General features: G+C 35.3%; 1 protein-coding gene across 3 annotated transcripts in view; it reads right to left on the bottom strand.

Annotated features, from left to right (window-relative positions):
• Positions 1-4,283: 4,283 nt before the first annotated feature.
• ASPM (assembly factor for spindle microtubules) overlaps positions 4,284-14,307 on the bottom strand; it is a 63,188-nt gene continuing 53,164 nt past the window's right edge. For all 3 annotated transcript variants that reach the window (XM_045086993.1, XM_045086991.1, XM_045086992.1), the window contains exons 22-28: positions 13,160-13,309; positions 12,133-12,324; positions 11,490-11,682; positions 11,194-11,348; positions 9,625-9,801; positions 8,049-8,218; positions 4,284-4,524 (exon numbers count right to left, since the gene is read on the bottom strand). In XM_045086993.1, the coding sequence (XP_044942928.1) occupies positions 4,422-4,524; positions 8,049-8,218; positions 9,625-9,801; positions 11,194-11,348; positions 11,490-11,682; positions 12,133-12,324; positions 13,160-13,309 (1,140 nt within the window). In that variant the 3' untranslated portion in view covers positions 4,284-4,421. The remainder of the gene's footprint in view (positions 4,525-8,048; positions 8,219-9,624; positions 9,802-11,193; positions 11,349-11,489; positions 11,683-12,132; positions 12,325-13,159; positions 13,310-14,307) is intronic.

The raw sequence follows: 14,307 nt of genomic DNA, 5'->3' as shown, positions 1-14,307 counted from the left end.
TTGGATGTACCTTGATAAAGATCAGTCACAAAGACTGAGAGCAAGAATTTATTTCAAATATTCAAACAATGTTCGGCATGTGTGAAACTTAATGATGCGTTGGCAAAGCAAGGGCTAAGCTTTGATCAAATTCAGTTTGTTTTCATTTAGATCACAATTGTAAAATTGTAAAAAATACTATTACAAATAAAAATACCACTATTACAAATAAAAAAAGTGATCTGAAGTAATAATGAAGTATTATTCATAGAATTAAAGTCTACATTCTGAAATAGGCTTCTGTAAATTTTTTAGGTAAACAAGTGTCCTTAATTTACACAAGCTTCAGAAGTTATTTTAGGTGCCCTCTATAAACATTTCTTGAAATGAGCAAGTTTTTAGAATATTTCCTTCTTCCTTTACATAGGTTTGAGATTAAAAAAAATTTTTTTTTTAATTTATTTGAACGAGAGACAGCATGAGCAGTGGGGAGAGGGAGAAGCAGACTCCCCATTGAGCAGGGATCCTGATGCGGGGCTTGATTCCAGGACCCAGGATGGTGACCTGAGCTGAGGACAGACTTTTTTTTTGTTGATTTTTTTTTTAAAAATTTTTATTTATTTATTTTAATAAACATTTTATGTATTTTTATCCCCAGGGGTACAGGTCTGTGAATTGCCTGGTTTACACACTTCACAGCACTCACCATAGCACATACCCTCCCCAATGTCCATTACCGCACCCCCTCTCCCAAGCCCCCTCCCCCCAGCAACCCTGTTTGTTTTGTGAGATCAAGAGTCACTTATGGTTTGTCTCCCTCCCAATCCCATCTTGTTTCATTTATTCTTCTCCTACCCCCTTAATCCCCCCCATGTTGCATCTCCACTTCCTCATATCAGGGAGATCCATATGATAGTTGTCTTTCTCCGATTGACTTATTTTGCTAAGCATGATACCCTCTAGTTCCATCCATGTCTTTGCATATGGCAAGATTTCATTTCTTTTGATGGCTGCATAGTATTCCATTGTGTATATATACCACATCTTCTTTATCCATTCATCTGTTGATGGACATCTAGGTTCTTTCCATAGTTTGGCTATTGTGGACATTGCTGCTATAAACATTCGGGTGCATGTGCCCCTGTGGATCACTACGTTTGTATCTTTAGGGTAAATACCCAATAGTGCAATTGCTGGGTCATGGGGTAGTTCTATTTTCAACTTTTTAGGAACCTCCATGCTGTTTTCCAGAGTGGTTGCACCAACTTGCATTCCCACCAACAGTGTAGGAGGGTTCCCCTTTCTCTGCATCCTCGCCAGCATCTGTCATTTCCTGATTCTATATGGTTCAGTTGTTTATTCTTATTATAAAGAAAGAGATAATAATCTTCTATAGTTCTAGTTCTATAATTCTCCCTCAACAGAGAGGGAGAATTCCAGTGAAAATACTTTAGTTATAAATTCTTATTTCTCAAATATGCAGAGAAATATTTCAATTTATATTTGAGTGTGTGTTAAAATTTCCAATCTATGGGGATGCCCCGCTCAGTCGGTTAAGAGTCTGTCCTCAGCAGAATGGGAGAAGATATTTGCAAACGACATATCAGATAAAGGGCTAGTGTCCAAAATCTATAAAGAACTTAGCAAACTCAACACGCAAAGAACAAATAATCCAATCAAGAAATGGGCAGAGGACATGAACAGACATTTCTGCAAAGAAGACATCCAGATGGCCAACAGACACATGAAAAAGTGCTCCACATTACTCAGCATCAGGGAAATACAAATCAAAACCACAATGAGCTATCACCTCACACCAGTCAGAATGGCTAAAATTAACAAGAAGTTAAAAGCAAGTCTATTAGATGGGACAACTGGATGGCTCAGTCAGTAGAGCATACTATTTTTCTTCTTCTTCTTCTTCTTTTTTAAGATTTTATTTATTTGAGAGAAAGAGAGTGAGAGAGAGAGCATGAGAGGGGAGAAGGTCAGAGGGAGAAGCAGACTCCCTGCAGAGTTGGGAGTCCCATGTGGGACTTCATCAGGGAACTCCAGAGTCATGAACTGAGCTGAAGGCAGTGGCTTAACCAACTGAGCCACCCAGGTGCCCTAGGGCATACTACTCTTGATCTTGTGTTAGGATTTCAAGCCATATGTTGAGGGTAGGGTTTACTTAAAAAAAAAAAAAAAAAGCAAGCAAGCCTATAGCAAATTTAGCTACTAACAAAAAGCAATCCAAAAGATAGTATGTTCTTATTCAGAAAATGTAAATATACCAGGTTTTCATTGCTACAGGCAAAAATTTTGTAAGTTACAAAGATAATAAACCTGGAAAAAAATCACATATCAAGAAAAATTCAACAATTTTGAATATAGAATGCCGAATATGAATTTATTTCTCTCAAGCATGAAGCCAAAATACAGTAGGAATAACAAGCTATATTTTGGGTCATACAGATAACAATTTCCAAGGGTCTAAAAATATGTATTTTAGTTACAAAAATCATAGCTATATAACAATATTATTTATTTATACATTTAAAACTAAATTTAAAATGACACTGTATGGGCATAATGACATCTACTGGACATTTCGGTTAATAACAGTTAACAAGAAGGTTAATTTGAAACTCACCTAACTTCATGACCAATAAAATCATGTAAAATAAAATTAGACTGCAGTTAATACATTTATTTTCCTTCTTTAATATAATGTAGTATCTCTGCAGAAAATGTTACTTCTAAAGTAAAAAAGGTTTAATTACTTCTCAACCAGTCCTCCCTATCACAATCACAGACACAGACAAGCCTTTTAGCTTTTGGGTCTTAGAATCCTGATATGGATTTATCAGATAAATTCAGAGGACTGTTCTTCATATAAATACAGGATATTACATAAAATTTATAAAAATTTAGTCTGAGGCACCTTGGTGGCTCAGTTGGCTGAGTATCGGACTTGGTTTAAGCTCAGGTCACGATCTCAGGGCCTGGGAAATAGGTTCACACTCAGTGGGGAGTCTACTTGAGATTTTCTCTCTTCCCTTCCTTCTGCCCCACCCCTCCCCTCCTGCAGTGCACGAGCATGTCTTTCTCTCTCAAATAAATAAATCTTTAAAAAATTTAGTCTGAGTTTCAACAATAGGAAATTTTTTTTAACAACTGGAAGTCATATAGTATACTATAGTATATACAGCATATACCATATAGTATATAGTATAGTGCTATCATATATACAGTACACTATATAGAAATACTTTTTGGTTAGAACCATCTTAAAGGAAATTAATACCAGTAAACATTATATCCTAGTGGTATAATTTACCAGTTAAATTATATATTATAATTAAATTATAATTAATTAAATTAAGTTAAATTATAGATTGCTTACACTAAGATTTTCTTAAATGAAAGAGAAAAGCAAAACACTTGGGAAAGTCAACAAAAATCATGTTTGAAAAATACTGCATGCTGAGAATTCATAAAACACTTTTTTGGAAGAAAAAAATGGCAAAGAAATACTAAGAATTCTAATTAATTTCACTATATTCTAATACATCAAAAATGGTCTTTAGAGCTATCCTAACCAAATCTCAGCCCATTTCAGACTAATTTGGTTTAATCCTTATTCTGACAAATTAGTAAACTAAGTAGTTAAATGATCTCTGCATTTTTAGCTACTATTAAATCATTTAAAACAGTTAAAAACTTTTATGGCTCCCATAAGTGAACAGACTTTGGGATGCTATCCAATTTCAAACAGTCACTGGAATCACACTTCTATAGTCCTGAAACCACACCGGTTTAGTACTGGTAATAGTGACCCAAAGCTGTTGAAAGATTTCAACACCTAATCATTATCAGGTCTATGTATGTGACTAAGTGACAAGTTTCTCTTTAAGTAACAGCATGCTCTTTTCAGGTCAAATTATAACTCTAATCAGTTCAAAGTTAAGGGTTCTTAGAATATAATGGGCTGGCTGAATCTAATTTCCCTAGAGGAGTTCACTTGCCTATCTGAATGGTCCAGTCAGAGAGTTTATAGCATTTGTGAGATTACTTTATCCTTTTGTCACTTCTAAGTGTGTTGGCAGAACTTACATTTCCAAATTTGTTTTAGAAAAATGCTTCGATTTATCTATAAAATGAGAGTGATAAGCTATTCTTTTCCTTTAGGAATATGATTTTATTTAGACTAATATTTTAAGATAAAGACATGAAGAATAGAATCGTTTTATGACATAGTATTTTCTTACATGCATAAACCCATAAAATAATAAAAGAAACAATAAAGAATATGAAAACAGTTCAGTTGTTATAACACATTTTTAAAATTTTAATACAAAATCAGATTTTAGAAGTTATACAAAAGAAAGCCAAAACCACTTTACACATTCATGATTAACTTTAATATTCCTTTTTCCTGTACATACTGAAAATGTTTACTAGTAAGGAATGCCAAGTGTGTCCATCACCATCTGAATTGCTTGTAGGGGATTTGTGATTTCTTCCATTTTATCTCTTCTCAAAACCCAGTCTGGTTTAAGTCTGTGAAAAGAATAAAAATCTTGGATTAATGAAGCTCTTCTCTTAAAAGAGCTACCTTCTCTGCTTTGTCTTAACAAAAATGTGGCTCCTCCTGAACACATCACTTCCCTTACAGCCCTCTCAAACAGGTGAGGGTTTCACAGGACTGCCATTTACTACTGTCGGGCTCTTCCTCACCATCCTTCCTCCTTTGAGGCTTATGCTATTTAGCTCACCAATGCCTTCCAGTCATCTTTCAAACTCCTGATATTTTGTTCTTTGTAAACTTGGTTCTTGGTCTTCGCTCAACTCCTGCCACCATTCTCAGTAACTTCAACAGCCATGTAGCTAGCAAAAAATCCTACAATCTTATCTGTCAGTTCTGCCCTCCCTTCCTTCTGTTATACTTCAACCAACTCCTTACTTGATCACATAATAGCCTTCATCATTATTAGAAAGTACCCCACCACTGACATCTCAATTCGAGACTGCCATTCCCCACCCCCAGTCCTGATTCACCCATGTCTTTCGATTTCATACATCTACTGCACATCGTCTTCCACCGCACTGAGCTCTCTAATTCACTGACCTCAACACCGACCCATCATCCATCAGAATGCTGACCTCACTCTCCTCCTTGTTCAGCTTAGCTCCATCAATAAAATCTCCTTGGCAATTTCATTAATGCTATTGTTTCTCTCTCCTATTAAATTCAAATGTAAATTTCTCTTTGGATTCCAAACTGAATCCAAATATCTGCCTTCTCCATTCCTGTACAGCTGAACAGGAAGAAAAGAAAGACTGCAGAACCAGACTGACTGATTTTGTGTCAATAATTACAAAACTAAATGGGTGCTTGAAATTGCATTGTATGCTCCCTTCCTCTTTCCCCAAGATGACCATTTTATTCCTTTTTCTTTTCAAATGTCCTCACCATACCCTCCCTGGTCTGCTTCCGAGCTGATGCTTATAATCTCATCTTCATTAAGAAAATAACATCCATCAGAGGGGAGCTCATACATCTTTCTCATATAACTCCCTACTATGTTGCATTTCCATCTCCTTATTCTCTCCATTTGGTTAAAAACCCAAATATCTATTGGTTGGTAAATTGTCAAAGAGTGGTATAGCCATAAAATGGACTAGTACTCTGTGATAAAAGGGAATGAATTTCTAATTCATACATCAATGCAAATAAATCTCAAAAATCAAGCTAAAAAAAAGAATCCAGTCACAAAAGCTATATAATGTATGATTCCATTTGTATAATAATGTAAAAAAAGACAAAGCAAAAGTATTGAAATAAGACCAGTAGTTGCCAGAATCCAGGGGTTAAAAGAAGATAACTAATTGCAAAGGGGCACCAGGGAACTTTGGTGTGACAGAAATATTTTTATCAGTTGAAAAAAAGGGAAGCTATTAATTCGTGTTAATCATAGTTTTAAAGATTTTATTTTATTTAATTGAGAGAGAAAGAGAGAGGGAGAACATGAGCAAGGTGAGGGGCAGAGAGAGAGGGAGAAGCAGGCTTGCACTGATCATGGCTTAGAATAGACCCATTATTTTATTAGGGACTACAAATAATGAGAGTTTCATATTCTTTCTGCATTTATTAAACAATTTTTTTAATAGAAAACTCCTACATCAACCATTGAGTTACCCTAAGATACACTATATATCAGAAAAATGGGACATGCTTGATTTTTTTTCCTTCTACCCATAGTTGTTTTTCTACCCATGAGTTGTTTTTCTAGCATCCTTTAAGGGTAACCAATGATTTTTTCCCTTAGTATCATCAAAAGCTGATGAATTTTTCATGTGATCTGGTCCATCTGTTTTTCAATCCTCCATAATCTATCCCTGTCACTACTTTAACCACTAACCTCTGTCTTGCGAAGTCCAGTGGGCCTTTTTCTTACCCCTCTCACAACCTCCCAGCAGCATTCCACACAGCTGATGGGACATCACTGTGGAATATCTTCTAACCAATTCAAATTCCTTTTCAGAGCTGTTGGCCGGTTCTTTCTGGAGAAATTGGGGCTACCTTGAGGTCTGGTTTGAGAATTTCTTTTCTAGGTATTCTCTTGCCCTGGGGGGACTGTATCTATTACCATAGCCGTAAATGGGATCTAATGATTCCTTAATCTAAGGATTATTGAATTTAAATCTCTAGACTGATACTTCTGCCTAGAAACACAGCCCGGATTAATAGCTTGTTTGACTCTTCCTCTAATTTGTCACAGAAACCTCAAGTTTCCCAAAACAAAACCCATGTCAATGTCCCCTCCCACTGTATCATCTCCTATCCTTTCTGACTTTTACTTCTTGTAACTACATCCCAGAGACAGTTTCCCAGTCACATTATTTGAGCACGTCCTCTAAGTTATTCTCTATCCTAGCAATTACCAAAATCTTTATTGCTCTCTTCACTTACTTGCTTACTTACGGTCATTCTCCCAAACTAAGTGGCTCCATTCTGCGCCATAACCACAAGCTCAGCACTGTAAGGCATAGGGCACAGCTGCATACTATGCTTGTTCTCACACTGATGAAGGTGTCTACTTGCTTAACCAGAATACTCATTTTTAAAAAATTTCTAAAGTTACATGTCTTAAACTAGTTAAACTACTATTATCACTATAGGTTTGCTGTTGAGTAAATGTCTGCCACCCCCCATCAAAAGGATATGGTGGGGATATGTTAGGATATATTAGGATATATTCACATCCTAATCCTTTGAACCTGTAATATTACCTTATTTTGAAAAAGTGGTCTCCATTGATCTACTTAACCAAAGTATCTTGAGATCAGATCATCCCATATTATCTGAACTGGCCCTAAATCCAACACACGTCCTTTTGAGGAAGAGGGAGGAGGAGAAGACACCCGTGAAGACAGAGGCAGTGAATGGAGTTAGACAGCCACAAGCAAAGGAGCACTACAGTCACCAGAAACTGGAAGAGTCAAGGAGGGATTCTGCTTTAGAGCTCTCAGGGAAAGTGAGGTCTTGCTGACACCCTGATTTTGAACTTTAAGAACTCTCAGAGAATGTTACTGTTATTTAAGGCCACCAAGTTTGTGGTAATTTGTTATAGCAGCTCTAGGGAAAGTAGTACAAGATCTCATAAAGGACTTCTTTAGAAGGAGAAATTTCAAGTGTCAGGATGATTAGGAGAAGAGTTGGAAGTTGATACTGTAGCCAGGAGGGGATTTTTGGCAGCTTTTAAACAAGGTAGCTTGTTCTTCATGCGAGAAAAGAAAGTTTATACAGCAAAGCTTATAAAAAGTTAACTGTTAGACTTAGCACTTAACTATTTAATACAAGGAATTTATCGAATAACTATTAATACCCAAAGCCACAGTGTTATTACTTTATTCTGTACTGAGACTGTCTACTTTAGATTTGCCAAAGATCCTATTTTTACTCATATGTTGTTTCTCCATTGTCAAGCACAGTATCTTGCTTATAGTAGGTACTCCATAAATGTTTGCTAAATGAATGAATGAACGGTGACTTAAAACTACAGAGTATATTTACTGCTTACCTTGAAACTATTCTGGTTCTTACAGGTGTTTCTGGAATAAAGGGAATACTTATAGAAGAATTCATCTTTTGTTTATAAAGCAGTCTTTCAGTATTCATTTTATGTTTACGAGCTGTAAGCTTGTAGAGACTATAAATACGGTCAACAACTTTGGATCTACTTCGAACATCCTAAAAAAGAAAATGTACAAATTATTATTAAGACTAAAACAAATTTTGTGTCCCTTATATGGTAGTAAAATCAACCATAATAACACCATACAGTAAACTTATGAGTCTTTAACAAAATCTAAAATCTAAAATGCGGGGCACCTGGGTGGCTCAGTGGGTTAAGCCGCTGCCTTCGGCTCAGGCCATGATCTCAGGGTCCTGGGATCGAGTCCCGCAACAGGCTCTTTGCTCAGCAGGGAGCCTGCTTCCTCCTCTCTCTCTCTGCCTGTCTCTATGCCTACTTGTGATCTCTCTCTGTCAAATAAATAAATAAAATCTTAAAAAAAATAAAATAAAATCTAAAATGCTTTCCAAGTTGAGTAGTTAGATAGGTTTTAGCTATAAACTAATTTGTAAGACAATTACAAAAACTGTACACCTTACTCCATACTGAATACAGGTAAATGTTATAGTCAATATGCCTATTATATCCAGTTTCCAAGTGCTATGAATTTTCTCGAAATTTCCAAAGTTACCTACGTATCTCTCACAACCCTAGGTCAAGTATAGTCTTTTGCATAGACCACCACCGCATCTATGCTTCCCTCCTTCCTGAATGGTCTTACTATATCCACACATGCTTTCCCAAAACCATTCTTCATTCAGGAGCCAAATTCATGTTAGAACTTAAACTAGAACACACTCCCTTGTATATAATCATTTAGTGGTTTTGTTCTCAGGATGAGGGCCAGAATCCCACTATAGCCTGTGGTCCCCCCATGTCGACTGTAAGTAACACCTACAGAGTTCTCACCATGGAAAAGCTTGAAATGTATTTATGGTTACAACAGGAAAATGAGGAGTCACATATATGTTGCAGTCTACCTTGTTCAATAATTTGTTACTTTCCTCAAGTAAATGGGAAATGGCTACTTACAAAGCTGTAACAAGCTTTCTTTCTTTTTATTTATTTATTTATTTTTCTTTTCTTTTTTTTTTTTTTAAGATTTTATTTATTTATTTGAGAGAGAGACAGTGAGACAGAGCATGAGCGAGGAGAAGGTCAGAGGGAGAAGCAGACTCCCCATGGAGCTGGGAGCCCGATGTAGGACTTGATCCCAGGACTCCAGGATCATGACCTGAACTGAAGGCAGTCGTCTAACCAACTGAGCCACCCAGGCGCCCCTAAGCTTTCTTTTTAAAATTCAGTTTACTACATTAGGAAACCACTATCAACACAACACACCCAGCACACAACACAATACACCCAGCACACAACATAATACACAAACACCTCCTTTATCAACACAAAAGGCAGGTCTAAATATACACAAAATTTAAATTGTGATAACTACTGAAGGAAAAGTGTAAGTCTTAAATCTAAAAACCTGGACAGAGAACCTCAAAGGACGATAACGAATACTTACAGAGGCCCGATTTGTTGTTTTTAATAAAACCGCCAACAAACAACAGGTTTTTGTAAAAATGCTTCCACCCTTGTCTGCGACTTTGTCACCAGGCTTTTCTCGGTACATTTGCAAAAGGTCCAGCAGAGTATCTATGCAATTTTCTGCATCATAAACTGCTGCAGTAGTTTTCTCATACTTGAAGAGGACAGAAGGAGAGCAACTGTTACAACACACACATGTAGCCTTAGAAATAGCCCAAGCGAAAAGAAAGCTGAGGACCAACTTTTTGGATTATCTATAGCAAGTGCAAAGGACTTCGTGAAATGATTTCTTGATATTACTAACATTTTTTGATCCATTTTATATGCATATCTGCATTTTAATTGAAAGTTCCACAAAATAGGAATCAAATCTAAAATCTTTGAACATGAACACCCTGGAGTAAATAAAAAGCTTAAAGACAAGGCAATTTTACTGAGAACCTTGCAGGAAAAAGATAACTTATCTGTGGTAGTTAACCACAGGTAAAATAGTGATAAAGACTAAAGATTAGGATACATTTTTCCTGCCTCATATACCTAACTGTATATCTCATTGTATCAACTAGATTCATATGGAAATTTGTGTGGAAACAAATAATGCTAATGATACTAAGATAAAAATAACAAAATAATATTAACAGTTAACATTTATTTGGCACTTTTATGTATGAAGCACATGATACATACGTTCACTCACTTCATTCTCACAATAACAATGTGAGGTGGATACTACTATTACACCCATTTACAGTTAAAGCACAGAGAGGCTAAGTAACCTGTAATAAGCCACAGAGCGGTGATTCAAACCCAGGCAGTATGGCATCTCTCTGTGTTCTTAACCACCACTTCTCAGTAAGAAAAGATCAGGTAAAGAGCTGTGGCTGAGGGGTTGGGTGGGGAATATAAATTTGTCATCTCAATACTTTTGGCTGCATGCATTATGGTTTAGTAGATATCTGCTACCAGTCCAAAGTCCAAAAACTTAAATGCTAATCCTTATATAGAGTCTTAAATACAGGGTAACCAAGTGATAGCAATATCTTAATCATGTTTTGCTAGACATGATTATAAGAGGTTCTATTGTTTTGATACAATGCAGTGGATTAGAACAACACCTCTAGAGGTGGACAAAGGATCTGAATTCAGCCCTACCACTTACACACTCAAGGGTTTAGGCCAGGAGACTTAATTTCTATAAGAATTATTATTTCTTCTCTATAAAATTGGAATAATAACATGGACTGCTTGAGACTATTATTTTAAGAAAATTTAAATGATGCATGAAAAACACTAGCATATAGGAGATACTCAATGTTAGCAATTATTATTAATATCACAAAGACAGAAAAAATAAAATCATAAACAATTAGTGTTTCTATGTACAATTATGTTATCAGAGTAAACGTTTTTCCCCCTAAGACTCTTGCATATAAATGAATTCTAACTGGGTGATCTAGTAAGTTCTAGTGGTGAGCAAGCATGAACTCAATATGTCGGGTCAGATTTCCTGACCAAGAAACAATTCCTTATTAAAAGGGAAAACTACCTTAGCCACATTAAGCAAGACTTGTACTGCATATCTGATGACTTCCATACAAGGAACGCTGCGGTTACAACTTCGGATCAAAACAAATATTTTAGAAACTGCTCCACTCTGGGCCATGTTCTCACAACAAAGTGGAGACAATCTAGTAACCACCTCTGAAAAGAGGGAAAAGAGACAGATAAATTCACAGCAACAAAACGAAGTTTTAGCTAATACTGTATTATAACATTCTTTGCACATTCAAAGGTAAACATGCATTTCTAACCTTATATAAGATAGCATTAAGACAAACTAACCTAGGTGCTTTAAAGCCTCAAGAATAGCAGAAAGGTGCTTGTAGGTCAAAAGATAATGAAGTGCAAGTGCAGTTCTTTTGTAGAGTTTGTTTTCTTCTCGAATCTCCCTGTTAACAAGTTGAAGACTTAATCGTATAGCTTTAATCTTTGTACAATCATTTTTCTTCCTCCAAGAGTATCCTCTCCATAATGCCTTAAAGAGATACAACACAGTAATTTTAAGTTTACAAGCCATGATGTTTTGAACTTATATCTACATCTAGTTCTACAAAAGAAGTATTTTCACTAAATTTATAGGATATAAGCACTTTGCAAATAAAACCTCAATTCATGTTCTAATAAATAGCTAAAGCAATTTTTCTGAAAAGAAATATATATAATATTCCTATATATAACCTGAATTCATTGACCAAAGATGTCTAAATCTATACAAAATGCTAAAATACTTTTTCATCTCCATCCTAAATATCTCTAGGGAAATTTGAAAATGAAGGGCTTAATAATGATACAGTATTTATGAGTTATTCAACTGGTGAACCTCAGCATTTTAAAATGTATATTACTGTCTTTTTAAAATGTTAGATAGCATGTAAGTGAGTTATAAACCAAAATCTGGAAGTAACTTCACAATATTTCCAGTTACCTGAATTTTACTGATTCCATTATTAAATTTTTCCTGTTTTTTATGGAGGAGAAAATGGCGTACTGCCTTCTGTATTACTGATGCAGCCCTATTTTCCTGGCTCATACGTTCTTGAACTTGATGCTGACTGTTGATGATGCTATGATATTTCTGAGCAAACCTCTTTTGCTGTAATTTTGTTCGAAACCATCTCTGTTTAAAACATAGAGATTTTCTTTACTTCAGGTTTTAAAAACAAATAAATACATATATACACATACATACATAAATGAAATAGACAACATATATGGAATATCTTTCAACCTTCCCCAGCTATTCCACTTGGTGCAAATCTTCTAGTCCTCACTGGGTGTGTGTGTATGTAAATTTAACCCTATACAACATAGCCTTCGTTTCACAATTTATACAAATTCTACCAAGTCTCCTGTGTCATTCTGCAATTTGTTTTCTCACTCAATATTTTACATATAAGTATATGTTAATGGATATACAGCAAAGTTCTTATCCAAAATACATAAAGAATGCCTATAAATCATAAGAAAAAAAGAACATCCAAAAGAGAAAAGGGCAGCGTATACGGGGAAAAAAAAAAACCCCACACATGCATACATTAAGAAAAAGCACACAATATACAGATAATAATTTGAATAGCCAACAGAAACACTTTTTATAACTGCTAGCAATCAAAGGAAATTCAAAGCAAAAATGAGATGCTATTTGCCATTCATCAAAATAGCAAAAATCAGTCTTTAATGCTATGTGTTGGCAAGAGTGTGGAGAAACAGGTACCCTCAGTCTTTGAGAAGAGTATAAATGAATAGTTATTTCAGATAATAATTTATAGCTTTATTCCTGTGCCTTAAAATACCAACCTATTTCTAACCCATCAAGCCATCCTAAATATATCATCTTATAAGTAAAAGGCTAATGTTATATGACTTTAGCATAAGGTATTTGAAAATTATTAAAAGAGAAAATTTCTAACAAAAATTATACCACATAGTTTTATTGCAAAGGAAAAGCTAACCTGAATACAGATGACTGAATTAACCTGCTTGTTAGCATTCTTCAAAGCCACGTGAAATTTATATGCTCTTTGAATTCTAAGAGCAGACAGGTGATAATATGCGGCCGCTGTGAAGTGAAGAAGCCTAGTTTTCGTTTTCTGTTCTAAAATCTAACAGGGAAATAAAAAAACAAATATTTGACTCTTAAGACAACTTGATCAATGTTTATTTTTGTATATCCGCAATATGAAATTGTATAAATTAGCCATAAGTTAACTTTGAATTGTTAATATTATTTACATTGTAACTCAAAGTGATTATAATCCTTTACTATACATTATTTCCACATGTGTAACTCCTAACTTGGGCTATAAGAAGCAAAACTCTATTTTGGGCACTTTACTAAAGAACAGTGTTTAACCTGACTACACAAAAACAGCTAATTAAAGCTTTGAATGTACTAACTATAATGAGAGAAATATATGAATACTAAACTCAAAACAAATTATTCTTTTTTTTTCAAATTACAGTGTTCTAAGCAGAACTTCTGGAGATGGTCACAGTAAGTCGGACAAAATTATCTGAACTGATTTCTCCAGTTATTAGGCAGTCTTGCACAAATCTAGCACAAGACTCCTGTAGTAGAACCTCTCCATAGTGGCCTTTAGGGTTCCAACTTATATTTAATGAACACAACATGAAAGATTTTCTTTTTCATTTCAAATTTAGTTATTTTTGTCTTTGCCAGTGCTTCATATATTGGATGCCAAAAATGTCATGAACTCTCTCAGAGGGATTTTCTCTCTTGCTGATGACGTGGCATTTATGACAGAATGGTAGCTCACAGCACCTCAGAGTTGCTTGGTGGTAGCAAAGGGCTACCTGAATTACAACCTCCTTCATGTGTGGAGCTCTTCCCTCACTCTTTCAGTTCCTTTGCTAAGATTCGTTATAAGAGAAAAGTTAGTGTGCCTTTTTGGTGAGCATCTATGAGCAACAGGCTGATAGAACAAAAATTGATAGCAACCAGTGATCTTGTTACATGGCTCTGCAGAAGCTGAATAAAGTCAAGTTATTGGTTATACTAGCTCTGAAATTATTGTCCAAAAATCTAAAATTTCTGGACACAGTTTAACATTAAATACTTTCATTTCACATGACTGAGATA

Source organism: Mustela putorius, unplaced genomic scaffold (genome assembly GCF_011764305.1).
Source record: "Mustela putorius furo isolate JIRA1106 unplaced genomic scaffold, ASM1176430v1.1 tig00001012_pilon_pilon_pilon, whole genome shotgun sequence".
NCBI lineage: Eukaryota > Metazoa > Chordata > Mammalia > Carnivora > Mustelidae > Mustela > Mustela putorius.
The sequence above is the reverse complement of the archived record's forward strand: the minus strand, read 5'-3'. Positions and strand labels throughout refer to the sequence as shown.